The 17,386-nt window shown below is 34.8% G+C and overlaps 1 protein-coding gene across 6 annotated transcripts in view; it reads right to left on the bottom strand.

Moving 5' to 3' along the window:
• The window catches only part of FAM193A (family with sequence similarity 193 member A), a 245,035-nt gene that overhangs the window by 80,616 nt on the left and 147,033 nt on the right, over nucleotides 1-17,386 (bottom strand). For all 6 annotated transcript variants that reach the window (XR_008913102.1, XM_056803650.1, XM_056803651.1 and 3 more), the window contains 3 exons: nucleotides 15,926-16,092; nucleotides 14,779-14,946; nucleotides 6,777-7,011 (listed from right to left, as the gene is read on the bottom strand). Coding sequence is in view for 5 of the 6 variants with exons in the window: in XM_056803650.1 (XP_056659628.1) it covers nucleotides 6,777-7,011; nucleotides 14,779-14,946; nucleotides 15,926-16,092 (570 nt within the window). In the remaining variant the exon portion in view is untranslated. The remainder of the gene's footprint in view (nucleotides 1-6,776; nucleotides 7,012-14,778; nucleotides 14,947-15,925; nucleotides 16,093-17,386) is intronic.

The raw sequence follows: 17,386 nt of genomic DNA, 5'->3' as shown, positions 1-17,386 counted from the left end.
AAAACCACCAATGATTTCTAAATTGCCATTTTACCCAGAGACCTCTTCTAATTCTTCATCTTCCTAGCTATTTTTGCATCATGTTATACTGCTGACCCCCCCTTTCTGATGTTCTTTCTGCCTGTGGCATATGTGACCCAGATCAAAGGATCATTAGGAGTGGTGAAGAGATGGTAAAGTTCATTTAGGGAGGTAGGGGGTAAATACAGCAGGTAGAATGCTGGATTTGGAACTGAGATGTGTCTGAATTCTGTCTTACACATTTCCTGGCTGTGTAATGCTAAGCAAGTCTTAACTTCAGCTTCCTCCTTTGTCAAATGGAGTTAAAAGTACCTACCCTCATTGGATTGTTAGGAGGATCTGAGGAGATAAGATTTGCAAAATTCTTTGTAAACATTAAGGGTGCTGTATAGATACTAGCTGTGATAGGCAGCTAGATGGCACACATTGGATAAAGTTCTGGACTTGGAATTAGGAAAAATAAGATTCCTATCCTGCCTAAAACCCCAGCCATGGGATCCTAGGCAAGTTCACTTAACCACTGTCAGCCTTAGTTTCCCTATCTGTAAAAATGATGATAGTAATAACACCAACTTTACAGGGTTTTAAAAATGAAATGAGACAACATACAGAAAGTGTTTTGCAAATCTTAGCTATCTAATCCAACCAACTCATTTCAGAGATGAGGACTCTGAGGCCCAGAGGTGAAAACTAATTTGTCTAATGTCACACAAGTGATAGTGACAGAATTGAGATTCAAATCCGAGTTCTTTGACTTTAAATATATCTCATGTATTATGTGGTTTGATAATGTTTCTCTAATCACTACACTCTCCTTTCCTGATTTATTTTTCTCCTCACATCTGGAAAATGTAGGTATAACCCAAGCTTCTGCAATTAGCCCTATTATTATTATTTTTTTGACATTCTCTTTCAAGCAGACCTTTTATAGGGTGGGGAGTTATTTATAAATGCCCCATTCACAGATTTTTCCTCTCCATTATATTCCTGCAGTTCCAACTGCCTGACAAACATCTTTACCTGGATTTTCTGCCTGTCTCTAAATTCGAATGTCCAAAATTAAATTCATCTAATTTTCTCACACATTAGTTGTTCCTTTCAACTTCTATATTATCATAATTAATGGCATCAACATCTTCCCAGTACTTAGGCATCAAAGACTGTAGCTATATTTGACTTTCCCCTCTTTCTCAGCTCTCATAAGCAAAAAGTTGTCAAGTCTTCTTGATTTCATCTTAAAAACACTGCTTGCATCCAATCAACTCCATGTAACTCAAATTTACCATCGCTCAATCAGATAGGCCCATAGATCTAGCTTCAGGAAGGACTTCAGAGTTAACTAGTCTAATGATGTCATTGTCAAGATAATGAAACATCCAGATAGGATTAATGACTTAGTAAGAGAGGTAGCATCTCAACAAAGGAACCTGTGATCTGGAGTGACTATTGTTCTCAATGCTGTATCTAGACAAATATAACAGCCTCCAATTAGTGCCCCATCTCTCTAACCTATTTTTATAACACGCGAGTCCAATTACACCATTCCATGTCTCTAAAATTCTTATTTGCTCCCTCTTGTCCAAGGGATAATAAAAAGATCTCCTCTTTGGTGAGACACTTAATGCACTCCACAAACCAGCTCCCAGTTACTTTTCCAATTCTGTTATCCACAACTCCTTGGAGCACTGACTGCCTGTAGTTCAATCTCCTACCTTCCTTTATATGCATTTGCGTTTTCCATGCTAAGAGAAGTGAAGCTCATGAATGCAAAGGAGAAATTAGGAAGAGATGAAGAGGTAGAGAAAGCACAGGTTCTTAAAATGGAACCTGAGAACTTTTCCCTTTAAAAAACATTATTGTTAACTATATTTCAATATAGTTAGTTTCTTTTGTAGTACTATGCATTTTATTTTATTCATTTAAAAACAATTCTGTGAAGGTGCTTATCTGAATGGCAATGGGATGCAATAATACAAAAATAAACAAACACCCCCAATGAAGAGAAAGAGGAATTTCCTAATTTTCTAATGAAGAAAAACCTTAATTTTTCAAGTAGGATATTCATATTATCAGAGACCTAGAGCTAGAAAAACTCCAAAAACTATCTAGAGTAACTTTCTCAAAATAATCACAATACCAGAATGCATCAAAAATAATTTGGCTATTTTCAAGTTAACTTTTAACAGATGAAATGCAATACCAGAATAAAATCCAATCAGATGGAGTAAAATGACAATTATCCATATCATGAGGTTTGTTTTTAAAAACTGTAAAAATTTATTAAAAATAAATTCCAAAGTGTGAGTTCAGGAAGTTAAAAGTTCAAATCTCTATAAAGTGAATTAGCAAATGAAGAGAAGTACTTTGAACTCATTAGGGAAAAAATATATAGGTGTAGTATTTTCCCTAGCGCCTACCTTATCTTCCTCAAATCTTTTGTATATGTTGTTGATTCACATAAATAGTTTGACATTTTAGGTGTTTAGGATATTTGAGGGCAAAGAAAATGAAAGGAAATGAAGAAAATTGCTACTATGTGGCAAGAAAGAAAAACTGTCAAATATTCAATCTCTGCCCAGTTCCATTGCTTTGACTTAAAAATGTGACTTGAAATTTCTTAGACTTGTAAATGTTAAAAATTTCCCCATCAGGGAATTCTCAATTGGAACAATTCCCTACTGGGAACATTCCCCATTTTGACTGTGAGAACTCACCAGGATCAGAAATGGGAGGACCTCTACTCCACCGTACTTAAGACTGCTTTAGGGGAGAAAACTCCTTGCTAAACAATGAAAGTACTTAGACCCATACTTATAATGAGGCAAGGAGTTCTTTGAGCCATGCCTGTCTTTAGAATTGATACAATGGGATGCTAGGTACCTATAAAGGTCCGGCAACTTGTAAACTTGCCAGGAGCAAAGAGGTGAAAACTTATTCAGAGGTTTTCTCTTGAGGGGATTAGTCGACTCAGCTGTGTTTTCTCTGGTTCAGACTTACTGAGGGAATTAGCTGACCCAGCAGTGTTTTGAGAATGGGTTGTCCTTTGGAAAAACGTCTACTGTGATTGGTAGATGTAAGGACTTAGGGGAGGTGACATAGGAGAAAACCCCCTATATAAGAAAAAACAGAATCGTTTGAGGAAATCCTTTTGGAGAAATCTCTGATGAGGATCGCTTGGGAAGAATCTCCAGAGAGGCTCTGGAGAAGGGAAGCTCTTGGAGGACAATCTCTAAGGAGGTCTCGCTGGAGCTCCTCTGAGGGGACTCTGTCCCTCTGGAGGCTCTGGAGAGAGGCTCTTTGAAACAGGCTCTGGCTGGAAGGCTCTTTGAGGAGGACTCTGGCTGGAACTCCCTCTGGGGAGACTCTGTCCCTCTGAATCCCTTACTTGGACAAATCTTATTGTGAGTGATAAAAGACTGACTGATTCTCTCTCTCTTAAGACTCAGGTCTAGGCCATGTTGGCTTAAGGCCCTTCATAGTTATACTTTTTTTCTCTCTCTCTTTCTTTGATTACTCATTGTATTAGTAATTAAATTGTCTATAAAACCCAGTTGACTTGGGCATATTCATGATTGGGAATATATTCCCTGGCAACCACCTTATATTTGATTAAAAAACCAAGACACTGTAGTGAAACATATTTTCTGCCGTCAAATTTACTCACCCACTCTTATATCTATCACAATTTATATCTTCAACTATTTTACACACTACAGTTTTCCAACTCTTTTAACTGCCACAGTTTATGGCAGACAACTATTATTACACCTCTTACAATAAACTCTACAATAAATTAAGAATTCACATTCTCTTTACTCTGAGGTTTATGTCATTATATTCACTTGGAAGAAGTAACCTTTGAGTTGGATTTTAAAAGCCAAGGGTCAGATTTCTTTGAGAGCTGGCTAACAGTCCAATACAAGTGTAGTAGAGTGCATGTGGAGGGAGAATACTGGATATAAAGATATCTGGACATAAAAGCCAAGTGGTGTCAAATTGAAAAGTGACTCAGATGCCATGCAAAAGTTTCACCTTTTCTAGGAAATAAATGAAGAAGGGCTCAACAAAAAGTTCTTTGAACAAAAAAAAGGTCATGAAAAAGATTATTCTGGCAGTGGTAAGAAGTACAGACTAAGGAAAGACACAGACTGGAAGAGAAAAGACGTATAAAAAGGTTATGGCAATGGTCTATACATCAAGCAATAAGAGTCTAGATTGAGATGAGAAGAAATAAATATAGATGTATGAAATATTTCTGAGGCTGAAATTAAAGCGATTTGCCATGAGAAGAAGGGGAAAAGGGAGAAGTAAAAGACAACTTTAAGATTTCAAATGTATAACTGGGTGCATAGTCGTACCACTAACAAAAAGTTAGGTCAAGAAAGGGTTTTGGTTTAAGGAATGTTGAGTTGGAGGGTGGGACAGGTAAGTAGAAGTATCTGCTTCACTAGAACAAATGTTATCATGACACAAGTTTTATTATGACCTGTCCACTAAGATAGAGAAATACTATATAAAGAGAACTATTTAGTCACATATGTATAATTTATAAACTGCAATCATTTATAGTCTACACATGTAACAGAATCATGATTCATAAGAGTTCTTTTAACGAGCTCCTCTTAAAGATGAGGAAGGAACCAGAGTAGCTAAGTGACTGTCCCAGGGCACAGAATAAATTGGTGTGATGGCCATAGCGGCAAAATTGTACCTGTGTCAGAAAGAATGATGAAAATGTTTTTTGCTATTCATGGGTTCACTAGTTGTATTTTTCTGGGGATAAAAACGTTTGAATTCCAACTAATAAAAAATAAAAATGCTTTTCTCCTCATGTTCATCAACATACTTCATTAACATGATTACATTCTAAGTACAGAAAATTCTTAAGATTAGGGATTCTATAGAATATGTACTTAATCTTTCAGTGGTATGACACCTAGCATAGACATACTCAAAAAAAAAAAAACTAATTTTAATGAAATGATTATTTTAGGCAATTATTCAAGTTCTTTTTTTCTTTCTTTTAAACTCTCTGACAGCCAACTATAAAAAATTCTTTTTTTATTTTAAGACCATTAGGGCAGATGGAGGTCCTAGGATTAAATCTGGCTTCAGGTTCTTTCTAGATGTATGACCCTAGGCAAGCCACTTATTTCCCTGTTTTTTTTTTCTGCCTTAGCATCAGTATGGAAAATTAAAGAGTTGTTTGTTTTTTTAAGATCTTGAGGGAACTAACTAGGTACTAGATATAAAATACTTCAAAATAAGTAGTTATCAAACTTTAATTCATCATTGCACCTGCACATGAAGGTAAAAAAGTTAATAAATAAGACGAATTTAGTAGAACTACATAAATTGTATGTTAAAACTGAAAAAAAAATTTATATTTCTGAAATAAAACACTTTGAAAATATGTTGAAATTCACCTTATTAATACTCTTCCCCTATAAATAGCAGAAAGTATATTTAAGTATGGTAGTTTGAGGTAGGGGCAAGGGAAAAACAATGATAAGGATGATGTTAAATATAATGGTGATTTATCTCCAAACCTGGAATCAGTCCAGCTTCCTGTACCCTGACAGCTTTATCACCATCATGGAGCAAAGATGCTTAAGTAGGGTCTCAAGATCTTCTCTGGTTATATGTGAAATTTAGACTTGGTCTGATTGGGCTCAGAAGTGCATATTACATCAAGAAAAACCTTACAGATCATCTAGTCCAACCCCTTTATTTTATAGGTAGGAAATTTAGGCCCAAAGATACTAAGTGACTTGAATAATAAATACTTCATGCAGGTAGTAAGTAGCAAAACTGAAATTTGAAGTTGGTGACATCTGAATTGGAACAATTTTCCAATCAAAGTCAAGAAACTTTTGAGGCAATCTTGAAAGCATAACATGTGTAGATACAGAGCTTTCTTGTTCTCGCTCTTTCTCTGTGAGAGCAAATGAGTGTTTAGGTTTCTTCTCTTTTGTCAATTTTAGTTAGGGGAAAACTGGGATAGAAGTAGAAGTAGTTGGTGTCAAAAACAGGAAAATGAAGAAGGAAGGCAAAGTATAGGGTAGCTAAAGGTGTAAACATTATAGATCCAAGGGTGTTACTAAGAGACAGCTATCTAGGTCAATTCCCTATTCTATCCTAGAAAATTCCTATGTATGACTGAAGGACTGCTGTTAAAACTTGACTGACTAAAACTATGGATCTCTAACAAAGAAATACTTACTTTGACTAAATTTCATATAAAGAAATGTGCCATTTCTTTATTTTGGTGAGATTTTCAACTTATAGAAACCTATAAAGAAAAGTCTGTCTTCCTATTAAGTGGCAACCAATACATCTGTTGACCCATTTAAAATAAAATTTGTTCTCAATTTACACACTCATCATGCTTTATCCATGTGCCTTGAGACCATCTGGGCAACCAAAACTTCTCTTTCATCAAAACATTACCTGAACACTCACCCCCTGATCTTTTGTATCAAGCAAACTTAAGAAGGAACACTAAAATTCAAAGAAAAAAACAGGATTGGGGATGGGGGACTCAAAGCAGAATCCAAAATGAAAATACATTCTTACCTATTTTAAAGAAATTGGTTTAAAGAAGAGCTAGACCAGTTTTGTGCATAACTTTGCACATAAACTAGATGTTCTCTCTGTCAAGTTTGAAAGTAGTAAGGAAATGCTGCTGGATAACAAAACATGAAAAGCAGTCAAGGTGTTTTAAAAAAATAACTAAACAATGTTTTCAGTCTTACCAGAGTGACAAGGAAGGAGCTGATTGTGCGTGCTGCCTGACAGAGTGCACTATATTCCTCAAGGAGAAGTGAGATAAATTGATGTGCCTGGGGTGGGCCTTGTATTGTTGATGTTGATTTAACTTTAGATCCCAGAGATAAATGTCTGAGTAGTCGAACCTTCATTTCCAGCACATATTCTCTTGCTTGTTGTTCTAATCGCTGGTATAGTTGATAGGGGTCTCTTTCACAAAGCCTAAGTATATATACATATTAAAAAAGTGTGATTAACTAATTACCTTAGCTGACAACCAATACTATCATCTACCATTTCCCCCAACTATTTAATTAGTGGAATATTTACCCTTATGGTATGTATTTTTAAAATTAAAAATATAATAATATCATCACAATAACAACTCACAATTTTAGCTCTTACAGAATGTTTTCCTCACAATAAAACCATGAGGAAGGTACTAGCATAAGATATTACTGTCCCCTTTTTACAAATAAGGATATGGTCCATAGGTATTCACAGCCAAGACTTGAATACAGGGCTATCAAATCTAATTCAATATACTATTTGCCACATTCTAGAACTTACCTACTAATGTCGATCTAAACCTATCAACTTTAAAACAGAATTTAAGTATCAAAATAATAAATAATAACAAACCTGGATTACACATAATCTAAGTTTTCACATATTGAATACCTAGGACACTTATAAGCAAGGCATAACATAGCCTATGAAGAGTCATTTGGCTTTTGAATGAGGGTAGGGTTTGGGGATGGAAGGGAATAAGAATATATAACATCTACTATAAGACACTATGCTAAGGGCTCTTACAAAATTATCTCACTTGATTGCCACAACAACCCTGAGAAGTAGATGCTATATTATCCCAATTTTACAAAGGATGAAAGTAAGGCAAACAGATTAAGTGACTGGCCCAGGATCATAAGGCTAATAAGTGAAGCCAGATTTAAACTCAAATCTTCCTCATATATGCCCAGGGTTCTATCCACTAAGGACCAAACTAAGCAAAGACCTGAGGCAAGCAAGAATAATAACTTCTGAGGTAATCCATTCTCTTTTTGAATAAATTTAAAAGATTAGAAGTTTTGTTTTGTATTAAGTCTGTTTTTGTCTCTCTGAAATAATAAAACCACTTCTATTCAAGAAAGGATTTAATGACCCTGTGAAAATGCTATATTATAAAAAAGAAGAATGAATAAAAAAACATTATATACTATGTACTGCATATAATGGAGATAAAGAGGAAAGCAAAGATAGCCTCTGCCCTTGTGGAGTTTATATTCGAATGGCAGAAAAAACACATAGGGAAGTGGGGAATGCAAGGGTTAGAAAGTCACAGGGAAATTGAGTATAAGATAAAGAAATCATAGAATCTAAATTGGAAAAGAGGCCATTTGGAGGCTACTTAGTTCAAATAATAGCAAACATCTCTGCTACAATGTACCCAAGAGATTGAAATCCACATCCTATCTTTTTTAGTTTTTCTTCCTTTTTTCTTTTGGTTGTTGAGGGGGAGGAGATTGAGCATGGACAAACCTTTTTGAGAAATATAACTTTTATTTTAGAAGTAAACATTAAAGTAATAGGATTGTTCTCATTCATCAAGAAACCTAAAAGTCTCAGAGAAATAAAATTGTTGTTAATTTTAAAATATCTCTTAACCATGACTTCTGAGGAAAACTGTAATGAAAATGATATTCTTTAACTTCCTCCAGATGAAAAGGCTAGAGAAAATGGATCAAAAATTTGAAGGATGTAAATTCTCATATATGGAGAGTTTGGTAATTGGAGACAAGATGAAAGAAAAACAAGCTGATCTCTCTGTTTCAATGTATCACATATTTAGTACACAGGTAGTATTCAAAGAATAGATTAGAATAGAATCAGAGATGATTTTTTACCTTCCTTGATTAAACACTAAATATTAGGGGCAGCTAGGTGGCTCAGTAGATAGAGCAGTTGGTCTGCAATTGGGAGGACCTGGTTCAAATCTGGCTTCAACACTTCCTATCTGTGTGACCCTGGACAAGCCACTTAATCCCAACTGCTTATCCCTTACTATTTTTCTATTTTACAAAAGATAGTTAGATATTTCATTTCTCTTCAAAAATATGCCACAGTAAAAACTACTCTGTAGCTAATGGGGTTAAATAAGGCGATATAAAAGATGGAGTCTGTCTCAAAGCCACAAAGTCCTGAATTCAAACTTGATCTCAGAGATCATGTGTCCATGTGACCTTAAGCAAGTTACTTAACCTTTGTTTCAGTTTCTATATCTATAAAATAGGAATAATAGCACTTACCTTTCAGGAATGTTGAGAGTATAAAATGAGATCTGCTAAAAAGTGCTTTGCAAACCTTAAAGCACCTCATAAATGGTACCTGTTATTATTCCTCCCCCTTATTCCTAATCTTCTTGAGGATAAGAAATATTACCAATGTAATTGAATAATTTAATGAAGTTCATAGATATTGACTAAAAAGTTTTACTGATATTATTTATCTTCACATCAAATATTTCCAATCCTCTGGTATTTAAAACTTTTCATAACTTGTCCCTTCCTATTTCTCCAGTCTTCTTACACTTTAGGTCCATTACAATCTAGCTTGTAGCTCTTCAAATGTGACATTCTATTTGCCATTTCCCTCTCTCCAGGTTATTACTTCACCATCCCTTCATGATCCTCCATGCTTTGCTTGCTTTGCTCCTTTATCTCCAGTCCTTAGTATCTCTGGTTTCCTTCAAAAGTCCACTCAAAGCCTATATTCTACAAGAAGTCAATAACTGCTAATGTCTCCCCCTATTCTTTATTAACCTTAACAAAAACAAAACAACCACCTTCCCTTCTGTCTTAAAAGTAATACTAACTATCAGTTTCAAGGTAGAAGTGCAGTTAAAGGCTAGGCAACTGGGGTTAAGTGACCTGTTCAGGATCATACTGCCAGGAAGTGTCTTTAGCCAGGACTGAACCTAGGACCTCCTGTCTCCAGGCCTGACTTTCAATCTACTGAGCCACCTAGTTGCCCCTCTCCATTTTCATAATACCTGCAATCTATTTTGGTAGGTATCTAGTTACATGTTGACTCCCTCATTAGAATGTATGTTGTTCTTAAGGTCAGAGACTATTAAAATTTTTTTTTCTTTGTATCTCCAACACTTAGTTTATTGACACAATAAATGTTTAATAAAATGCTCATTAAACTTCTCTTTTAACAAAGAAAAAAAGTTTAAATAAAATCTACTAATGTAGTTGTACCTACATCTCACAGTGTAAGCAACATTTCTAAGCACGGCCCCCAATATATCTATATTGAAAGGAAGGTGAAATGCTGACTCTTAAGCTCCATAAGCATAGCGCATTAAAGGCGAAAGGGAGAGGCACAGTTCTAAAGCAGGAAACAAAATTATAACATACATGTCCTTTACTTGAATCTCATTCCAAAGTCTATCTGTTTAGAAAGGCTTCAAGTATCACTAACAATGGATCAGCTGGCTATTAGATAACAAATGGGTAAGTCATAGAAAATCATGAAATTGCCAAATATAACATGAAGAAACTGATTCCCATGGATAACTTGGCTATAGAATTTTTGAAAGTATATTGAGGTACTTAAGTATGCATACATATTTATGGCCAAGTGGTTTCCATTTTCTGATAGTATGCTTTATCAGACACATTCCTCTAATCTTTCTCTATGTCCTCAAGTTGATAGTAATGCTGCCTCCCTTTCCAACTGTGAACCAGAGTAGCATGGAACTCTACACTGTCCTCTCTTTTTTGATTCCCTTGCCTTCTTGTTCTATCACCATTCATGCTTTGTCAAACTACAAGTCTGGACAACTACCATCACCTCCATTGCTCCTACTCACATTGATGCAGATCTAAGACTGAGGTAATCATATATCAGAGCTGAGTCCACTACATATTTATATTACCTAATATTGATTGGTCCCATTCATGTCCAAAAGGAATCTGTTTAATCTGTATCACACTACCCACAGATGCTATTCTAAATGCATTCTTTTGTTCTTAAGCCAAACAGGTCTCCTCCTATTCTTGACTTCTCAGTTCAGAGCCTTACTTCAACTTTACCAAGAAAACAGATCCTCCACTATAAGCCGCTTTCCCCTTTTCTTTCTTTTTAAAATCTCATGACATTATCATCTACTCATGTGTTGGAGAAGTCATGGCACCAGTGCTGGGGCAGAAAGGAGGGGACTGCTGTTCTCCCTCTTCACAGTACCCAAGGACATTTTTTGCACACTCTGCCCCTCTGTCCAGTGGCCCAAAGTGAGCACTTCCTTCCTCCACTCTCTGGGGTAATGTGGAGGCCTCACAGGTAGCTTGAAGTTGGAGTCTGGGCACATGATCTTGAAAATGTTTGCCAACACTACTACTTCTCTCCTCCTTTATACCACTCTCTGATGAGGCTTTTAAGGTTCTCCCTTCAATGTGTCTGATCTTACCTTCTCCCATTCCCATGGAAGATTGTTCCTTTTTGTTCCATTCTTTCTAACCAAATGAGATGATGAAATTAAGATAATTTGTAAACTTAAAAAGCTATATAAATAATAGCTACTTGTCTCTGATTTTCCTATAATTTTTTCCTTGTTGGATTCAAATATATCCTCCATTCCCTATCCTGAAATTGCTCCCGAGAGCCTATCAGCCCCTCAAGCTATTATTCCAGAGAACTCCCTTTTAGAGCAAATGTCTTAGAAAAAGTTGTATGTACTCATTAGCACCGTTTATTGTCACCATTTACTCTCTTTCATTCAGTTCTCAACTCTTAATCTGACTTCTAACTTCATCACTCAATTTAAACAGTTCTTTTCAAGTTACCAATAATTGCCACGGCTGGTCTTTTCACAGTCTTCATTCTTTTTGACCTCTTTGCATATTCAACTCTACTGACTAGACTTTTCTGGATTATGTTTCTTCTCTAGGTTTCACTTGGTTTCTGTTATCCTACCATCCAATCATTCCTTCTCAGATTGTTTTGATGGCTCATAATTCATCCTGTACCGCTTAATTATGGCTCTGTCTAAAGTTTCTATTTTCTTCTCTTTTTTGTTGTTCAGTTGTTTCAGATGTATCTCACTTGGTGACCCCATTTGTGGTGTGCTTGGCAAAGATAATGGAGCAACTTGCCATTTCTTTCTATAGCTCATTTTACAGATAAGGAAACAGGCAAACAAGGTTAAGTGACCTGACCAGGGGCACACAACTTCTAGGGGCCTGAAACCAGATTTAACTCATTTTCCTGATTTTAGGGTCTTAGTATCATCCTATCCACTGTGCCACCTAGCTAAATTTTCTTCTCTCTATATTATCTCTTTTAATGACTCTTTCAACTTACATGGCATTAATTCTCTCTATGCAGATGAATATCCAGCCCCAGTTGTCTATAACCACATTTCTACTGGTTAATTCAAATTATATCACTCATAGAAATTTCAAATGAAATGTTTTGTAAAACAATTCAATATCTTCTACCCTAAACCTACTCCTCTGCCAAAATCCCCCATGCCTATACACACTCTAAACCTTCTAGTCTCCTGCATTCATAACCTGAGCCATCAACTCCTCATCCTTTCACCCTGTAACCAATTAGTCAGTCAATCTTGTCATATCTACCTCTATAATACCTCTCCCACCCCTTCTCTTATTACCATTCAAGCAGACATGACTTTAATTTAGGCATTCTTCACTTCTGGGCTCAGAAATGTTCTCCCTATCTCAAGTTTATCTCCTTCCTCATCCATTCCCTATAAAGCTGCCAAAAGTGATTTTCCTTAAGCACAAGTCAGATCAGGTTATTTCCCTATTCCATGAACTCCAGAGACCCTCTAACCAGCTCTAGCATAAAATATCAAGTCTTCTGTCTTCATTCTAGGATCCAAGCTGATAGATTCTTGTCTTCCCTGGTTTCTTACACAAGGAAGCCTTTCCTAGTCTTTTCAGCTATCAGTGCCTTCTCAGAGATGACTTTCCTTTATTCTCTATGTATCATATATTCGTTTAGTTATTAATACAACTCCATCACTCCTGAAAATAAGTTCTTTGAGGGGAAGGAAGGTACTTATGCCTTTCTTTATATCTTGGGTATTTAGTATCCTTAACTCTGTACACAGTAAGAATTTAAATGCTTACTACCTTTTCAATTTCATTATACATTATTCCCCATTTTCTCAAGTATATGATCAAGCCCATTTATTTTCTTTGCATTCCAAACACAAAGTATTCCACCTCTAGTCTCCATGACTTTGCACTGGCCAGTTCTCATGCCAACAGTGCATTCTTTTCCCACTTCCACATTATATAATACCTTACTTTTTCACAAAAAGCAGCTTAGTTGGAGGTGGTTCCCTCCATCCCTAATTGTCCTGAATTTAAATACTTTTAATTTTAATTTAAATACATCATTATCTACTTTAATAAAAAATATTCATCATGAGAGGCTGCATAGTAGAAAAGAGTGCTGAATTTAGAGTCATGAAGAATGGAGTTCAAATTCTGTCTTAGACACTTACCAGCTGTAGGACCCTGGCCAATTTATTTGATTTCTGTCTGCCTTATCTATAAAATGGTGATAATAAAAGTGTCTACTTCCCAGGGTAATGAGGATAAAATTCGATATTTTTGAAGTGTTTACAAACCTTAAAGTGATACATACTTGATAGTTATATTATTATTCATAGTATCACTGTTGTTGTTACTAACACCAAAAGAGACACTGCATTAGGAAAGTATAAAGCCAGTGACAATTTGTGAAATATACTTTCCTTAAACAGAATTTCACAAACTCCTTCTCTTAATGAACAAAATATTCCAATTGGAAATTACCACTAATTGTTTATCACTGTGTTGATATGTATCAAATATATATCAAAAGCTGATATGTATCAAATTTTTATACAAAAGAGGAAAACAATATACACTAATTTTATTAAAAAATCACCTACACATTTCAATTCAATTTTTTTAGTTTTTTATTACAGAATTACAGACCCTAAGAAGTGGAATGGACCATAATGATCACATAATTCAACCATTCAGTACCCACATGAGAATCTTCTTTATAATATATCTAACAAATCTTTTAATTAAGAATTTAAATGAAGGGAAACCCAATTACCCACTTTGGAGCAGTTCTAAAAATCAGCAAGTTATTCTTCCTTTTAGTCTAAATTTCCTCCTTTGCCACATCTACAAACTGCTGCTTTGTCCTCTCAAGGCAAGGAGAAAATACTTAATCTCTTAACAGTCTTTCAAGTACTTCAAGACAGCTATCGCATCTCACTTGTCTCCCTCTAAAAGTTTTACTTTTCTAAACTACAGTTAATGCCATGTAAGACTGAATGAAGGCTATATAATAGTTTGGAAGAGAAAAAAAATTCTGGTGAGAGAGAGAGATCAGGCATGATAGCTCTATTTACTCATTTTTCTCCTGGTTGCACATCTCAAGATGTAAAGAAAACAAGAATAATTCTATTTTTTGAGCACCCACTAACAGCAGCTCACGTCTATACAAAACTTGTAGTTTTACTAGTCATTTACCATAGTTATCTCATATTTGATAGATAATCTTACCTTCTGGCTTATCAATGTTCTTTTAAAAACATGTTTGCTCAGAGAATGAATACAATATTCAAAACTGAGTCTACTTAAGTATGTACTTTTAAGTATAAAAGGCTAAGTAGGGATGCTTTTGGCAAAAACAAAAACCAAAAAAGTTTCAATTGGGTTTATCTAAGATTTGTGCCATAGCACTGAATACAGAGTATTTATTATGTATAAGACATTATGTATCACAGACTAGCAATAATAAATACCCAACAAGAATGGCATGATAATGGAGAGAAGAGATTCTTCTACTGAATACCATATGAGCTTGTTTATTTAGGTGCAAGAAATTAGTAGTCACTAGGAAAATGGTTTGTCTTGTGGGACATGAAAAATGAAGGCATAGAATACATACCTATCCACAAGTTCTTTCATGCCTTCTTTATCAGGAACTAGAGACTGGTCTTGGTCATCAGCCAAAGGGGTCCCAGCTTGACGATATATGCATCGAACCATATATCGAACTTCTGACCAGTAATTCTGAAGTTGCTGGGATTCTCGTTCAGTCTCTGCTGAAATTTCTCTGTTAAAACATCAGAATCACACGAAATATTTATTATATCATGCTACCTACCAACGTATCATATGATATTTAAGGGCAGGAATAGGAAAATATAATTTATGAAAATATTTTCTTTTTCTCCTGGTCCCAAAAAAGGCTCGAAAGCATATGATCTGCTATCCTTATATTTGTTAAAAATATGATTAATTAATTTGAGAAAAGGACCTTTGGAGAAAAGGTTAAAAAGCCCTGAGTTATAGAAAAAAGAGCTTACATATAAGATTGTTGATATACAGAACATTTCATTTTTGTTTTTATATCCACAATACTTGGTAAAGCATTTGACACATAACTTTAATCAAATTGATGTGTATACATAAAAAGTTATTAAAAGTAGAAGATCAACTGTTCTATCATGGATAAAATCAGAAAATTTAAGTCAATAACTAGGACATGCCTTAGACATTAGGAAGAACATGTTAATGAAGGAAAGGGAATTTTTAAAAGTTATTTAAAAAGATTACAAAACTGTCTATCCCAAGAAATTTCTGAAAGCATGATAAAACTATTTTGATTGGGATACATGCAGAGGCCTGCTTCTGTTCTAAGTCATCATTATCCTCTGACTATTGTTTTTATTTCTTTTTAGCATCAACTAAGGCCTTAATTTTTAAACTCTTTATAGGAAAGGCTATCTGATAAAGAGCATGTCTTATACTTATTCTTAAGAGTTATGAAGATAGCAAGAGCTAAAATATTTGCTATCACTATTTTTAAAATTGCTATCAAAATGTGCAATTTATTATACCCACTAACTCATATTTAGTATTGGCATGTTCAGATGTTTTGGTAAGGGAGTGAATGACTATCTTCCTGAAATTACCCTAACAATATTCCATTTTTCAATGGATCATGTATTAGTTTATCTCTGCTCTTTTTCAGCCAATGATACTCCATAAGGAATAAGTACCCCCCAAAAAGAATTAGAAATGTCACTCACCTTCTTTCATTACATGCTTCACAATTACATGCTATATCTGAAGGTGTGGAATTACTGAGATCTGCAGAGGGTACTGTCTGTGCTCCAACAGTAATTCTCCCTCCTCCTACTGATTCTTGCTGTGATCCACTATTTCCAAGTGGGGTATGCAAAAGGAAATCTTGGTTCTAGATTTAAAAACACACAAATACAGGAAATTCAAAAGTCAAAGTAATGATGGTGCAGTTACTAAAGAACATAATAAAGAGAAAATATTTTAAAATATTATTTTAAAAACTAAATTGAAAATATAGCACATATTCTATCATTATATAAAGATTTACTTGGAAACAAAAATTATTTGTGCTTTTGAATTTATATTATATCCCACATAACCATAAAGACCTTCCATAATTTTTTCTTTTGTTTACAAAAACTTCACAAAACTCACTGTGCCAGGAATTTATAGCAATTTATTTCCTAAAGTGCACTTTTAAAAAAATTGAATATTTTTAATTAATTTATTTAGAATATTTTTCCATGGTTACATGATTCATGTTCTTTTCCTTCCCCCCCTTCCCCCTGTAACCAATGAGCAATTCCACTGGGTTTTACCTGTGTCATTAATCAAGACCTATTTCCTTATTAATATTTGCATTCGGGTGATCTCTTATAGTCTACATTCCTAATCATATCCCCATCAACCCATGTGATTGATGTAATTGAGCAGCTGTTTTTCTTCTGTGTTTCTACTTCTACAGTTCTTTCTCTGGACGTGAATAGCATTCCTTCTCATAAGTCCCTCAGAATTGTCCTGGATCACTGCATTGCTGCTAGCAGAGAAGTCCATTACATTTGATTGTACCACAGTTTATCAGTCTCTGTGTAAAAAGTTCTCCTGGTTCTGCTCCTTTCACTCTGCATCAATTCCTGGAGGTTGTTCCAGTTCACATGGAATTCCTCCACTTCATTATTCCTTTCAGTACAATAGTATTCCATCACTATCAGATATAACAATTTACTAAAGTGCACTCTTGAAAACCACTACTATATGGACACGTTAGATGATTGTTAAGTGACATTAAATCATGTGGGGTAAAAAAAACACACTATAAAATTAACCAAGTCAAACTATTTTAAAGCAATCTGAAGACTGCATATCATCCAACCGTGTCAAACCTAAGTGTCCAAACTTGAAGTACATATCCTAAACATCCAGATGACCAAAACAGACAATAATTACAACAAGGTGACTCCTTTATCATTATTTGTAACTGTACTGAATGATAAAAATCAGGAATAGTATTTGCCATGTGAAACATTTAAGTCAAACTCTACACTATAGAGAACTATATGGAAGTAAAAACCACAGTGCTATAAAGAAAAAACTATTACTAATAAATTCCTCCAAAAAACCATTTATCTTATAGTAAAAAAGATTATAATTATTCAGTGAAGGACAATTGAAATAAGGTAACAATT

The sequence above is a fragment of the Monodelphis domestica genome, chromosome 6 (assembly GCF_027887165.1).
Source record: "Monodelphis domestica isolate mMonDom1 chromosome 6, mMonDom1.pri, whole genome shotgun sequence".
Classification (NCBI taxonomy): Eukaryota; Metazoa; Chordata; class Mammalia; order Didelphimorphia; family Didelphidae; genus Monodelphis; species Monodelphis domestica.
Note: the sequence above shows the minus strand (reverse complement) of the source record. Positions and strands in the feature narration are given on the sequence as shown.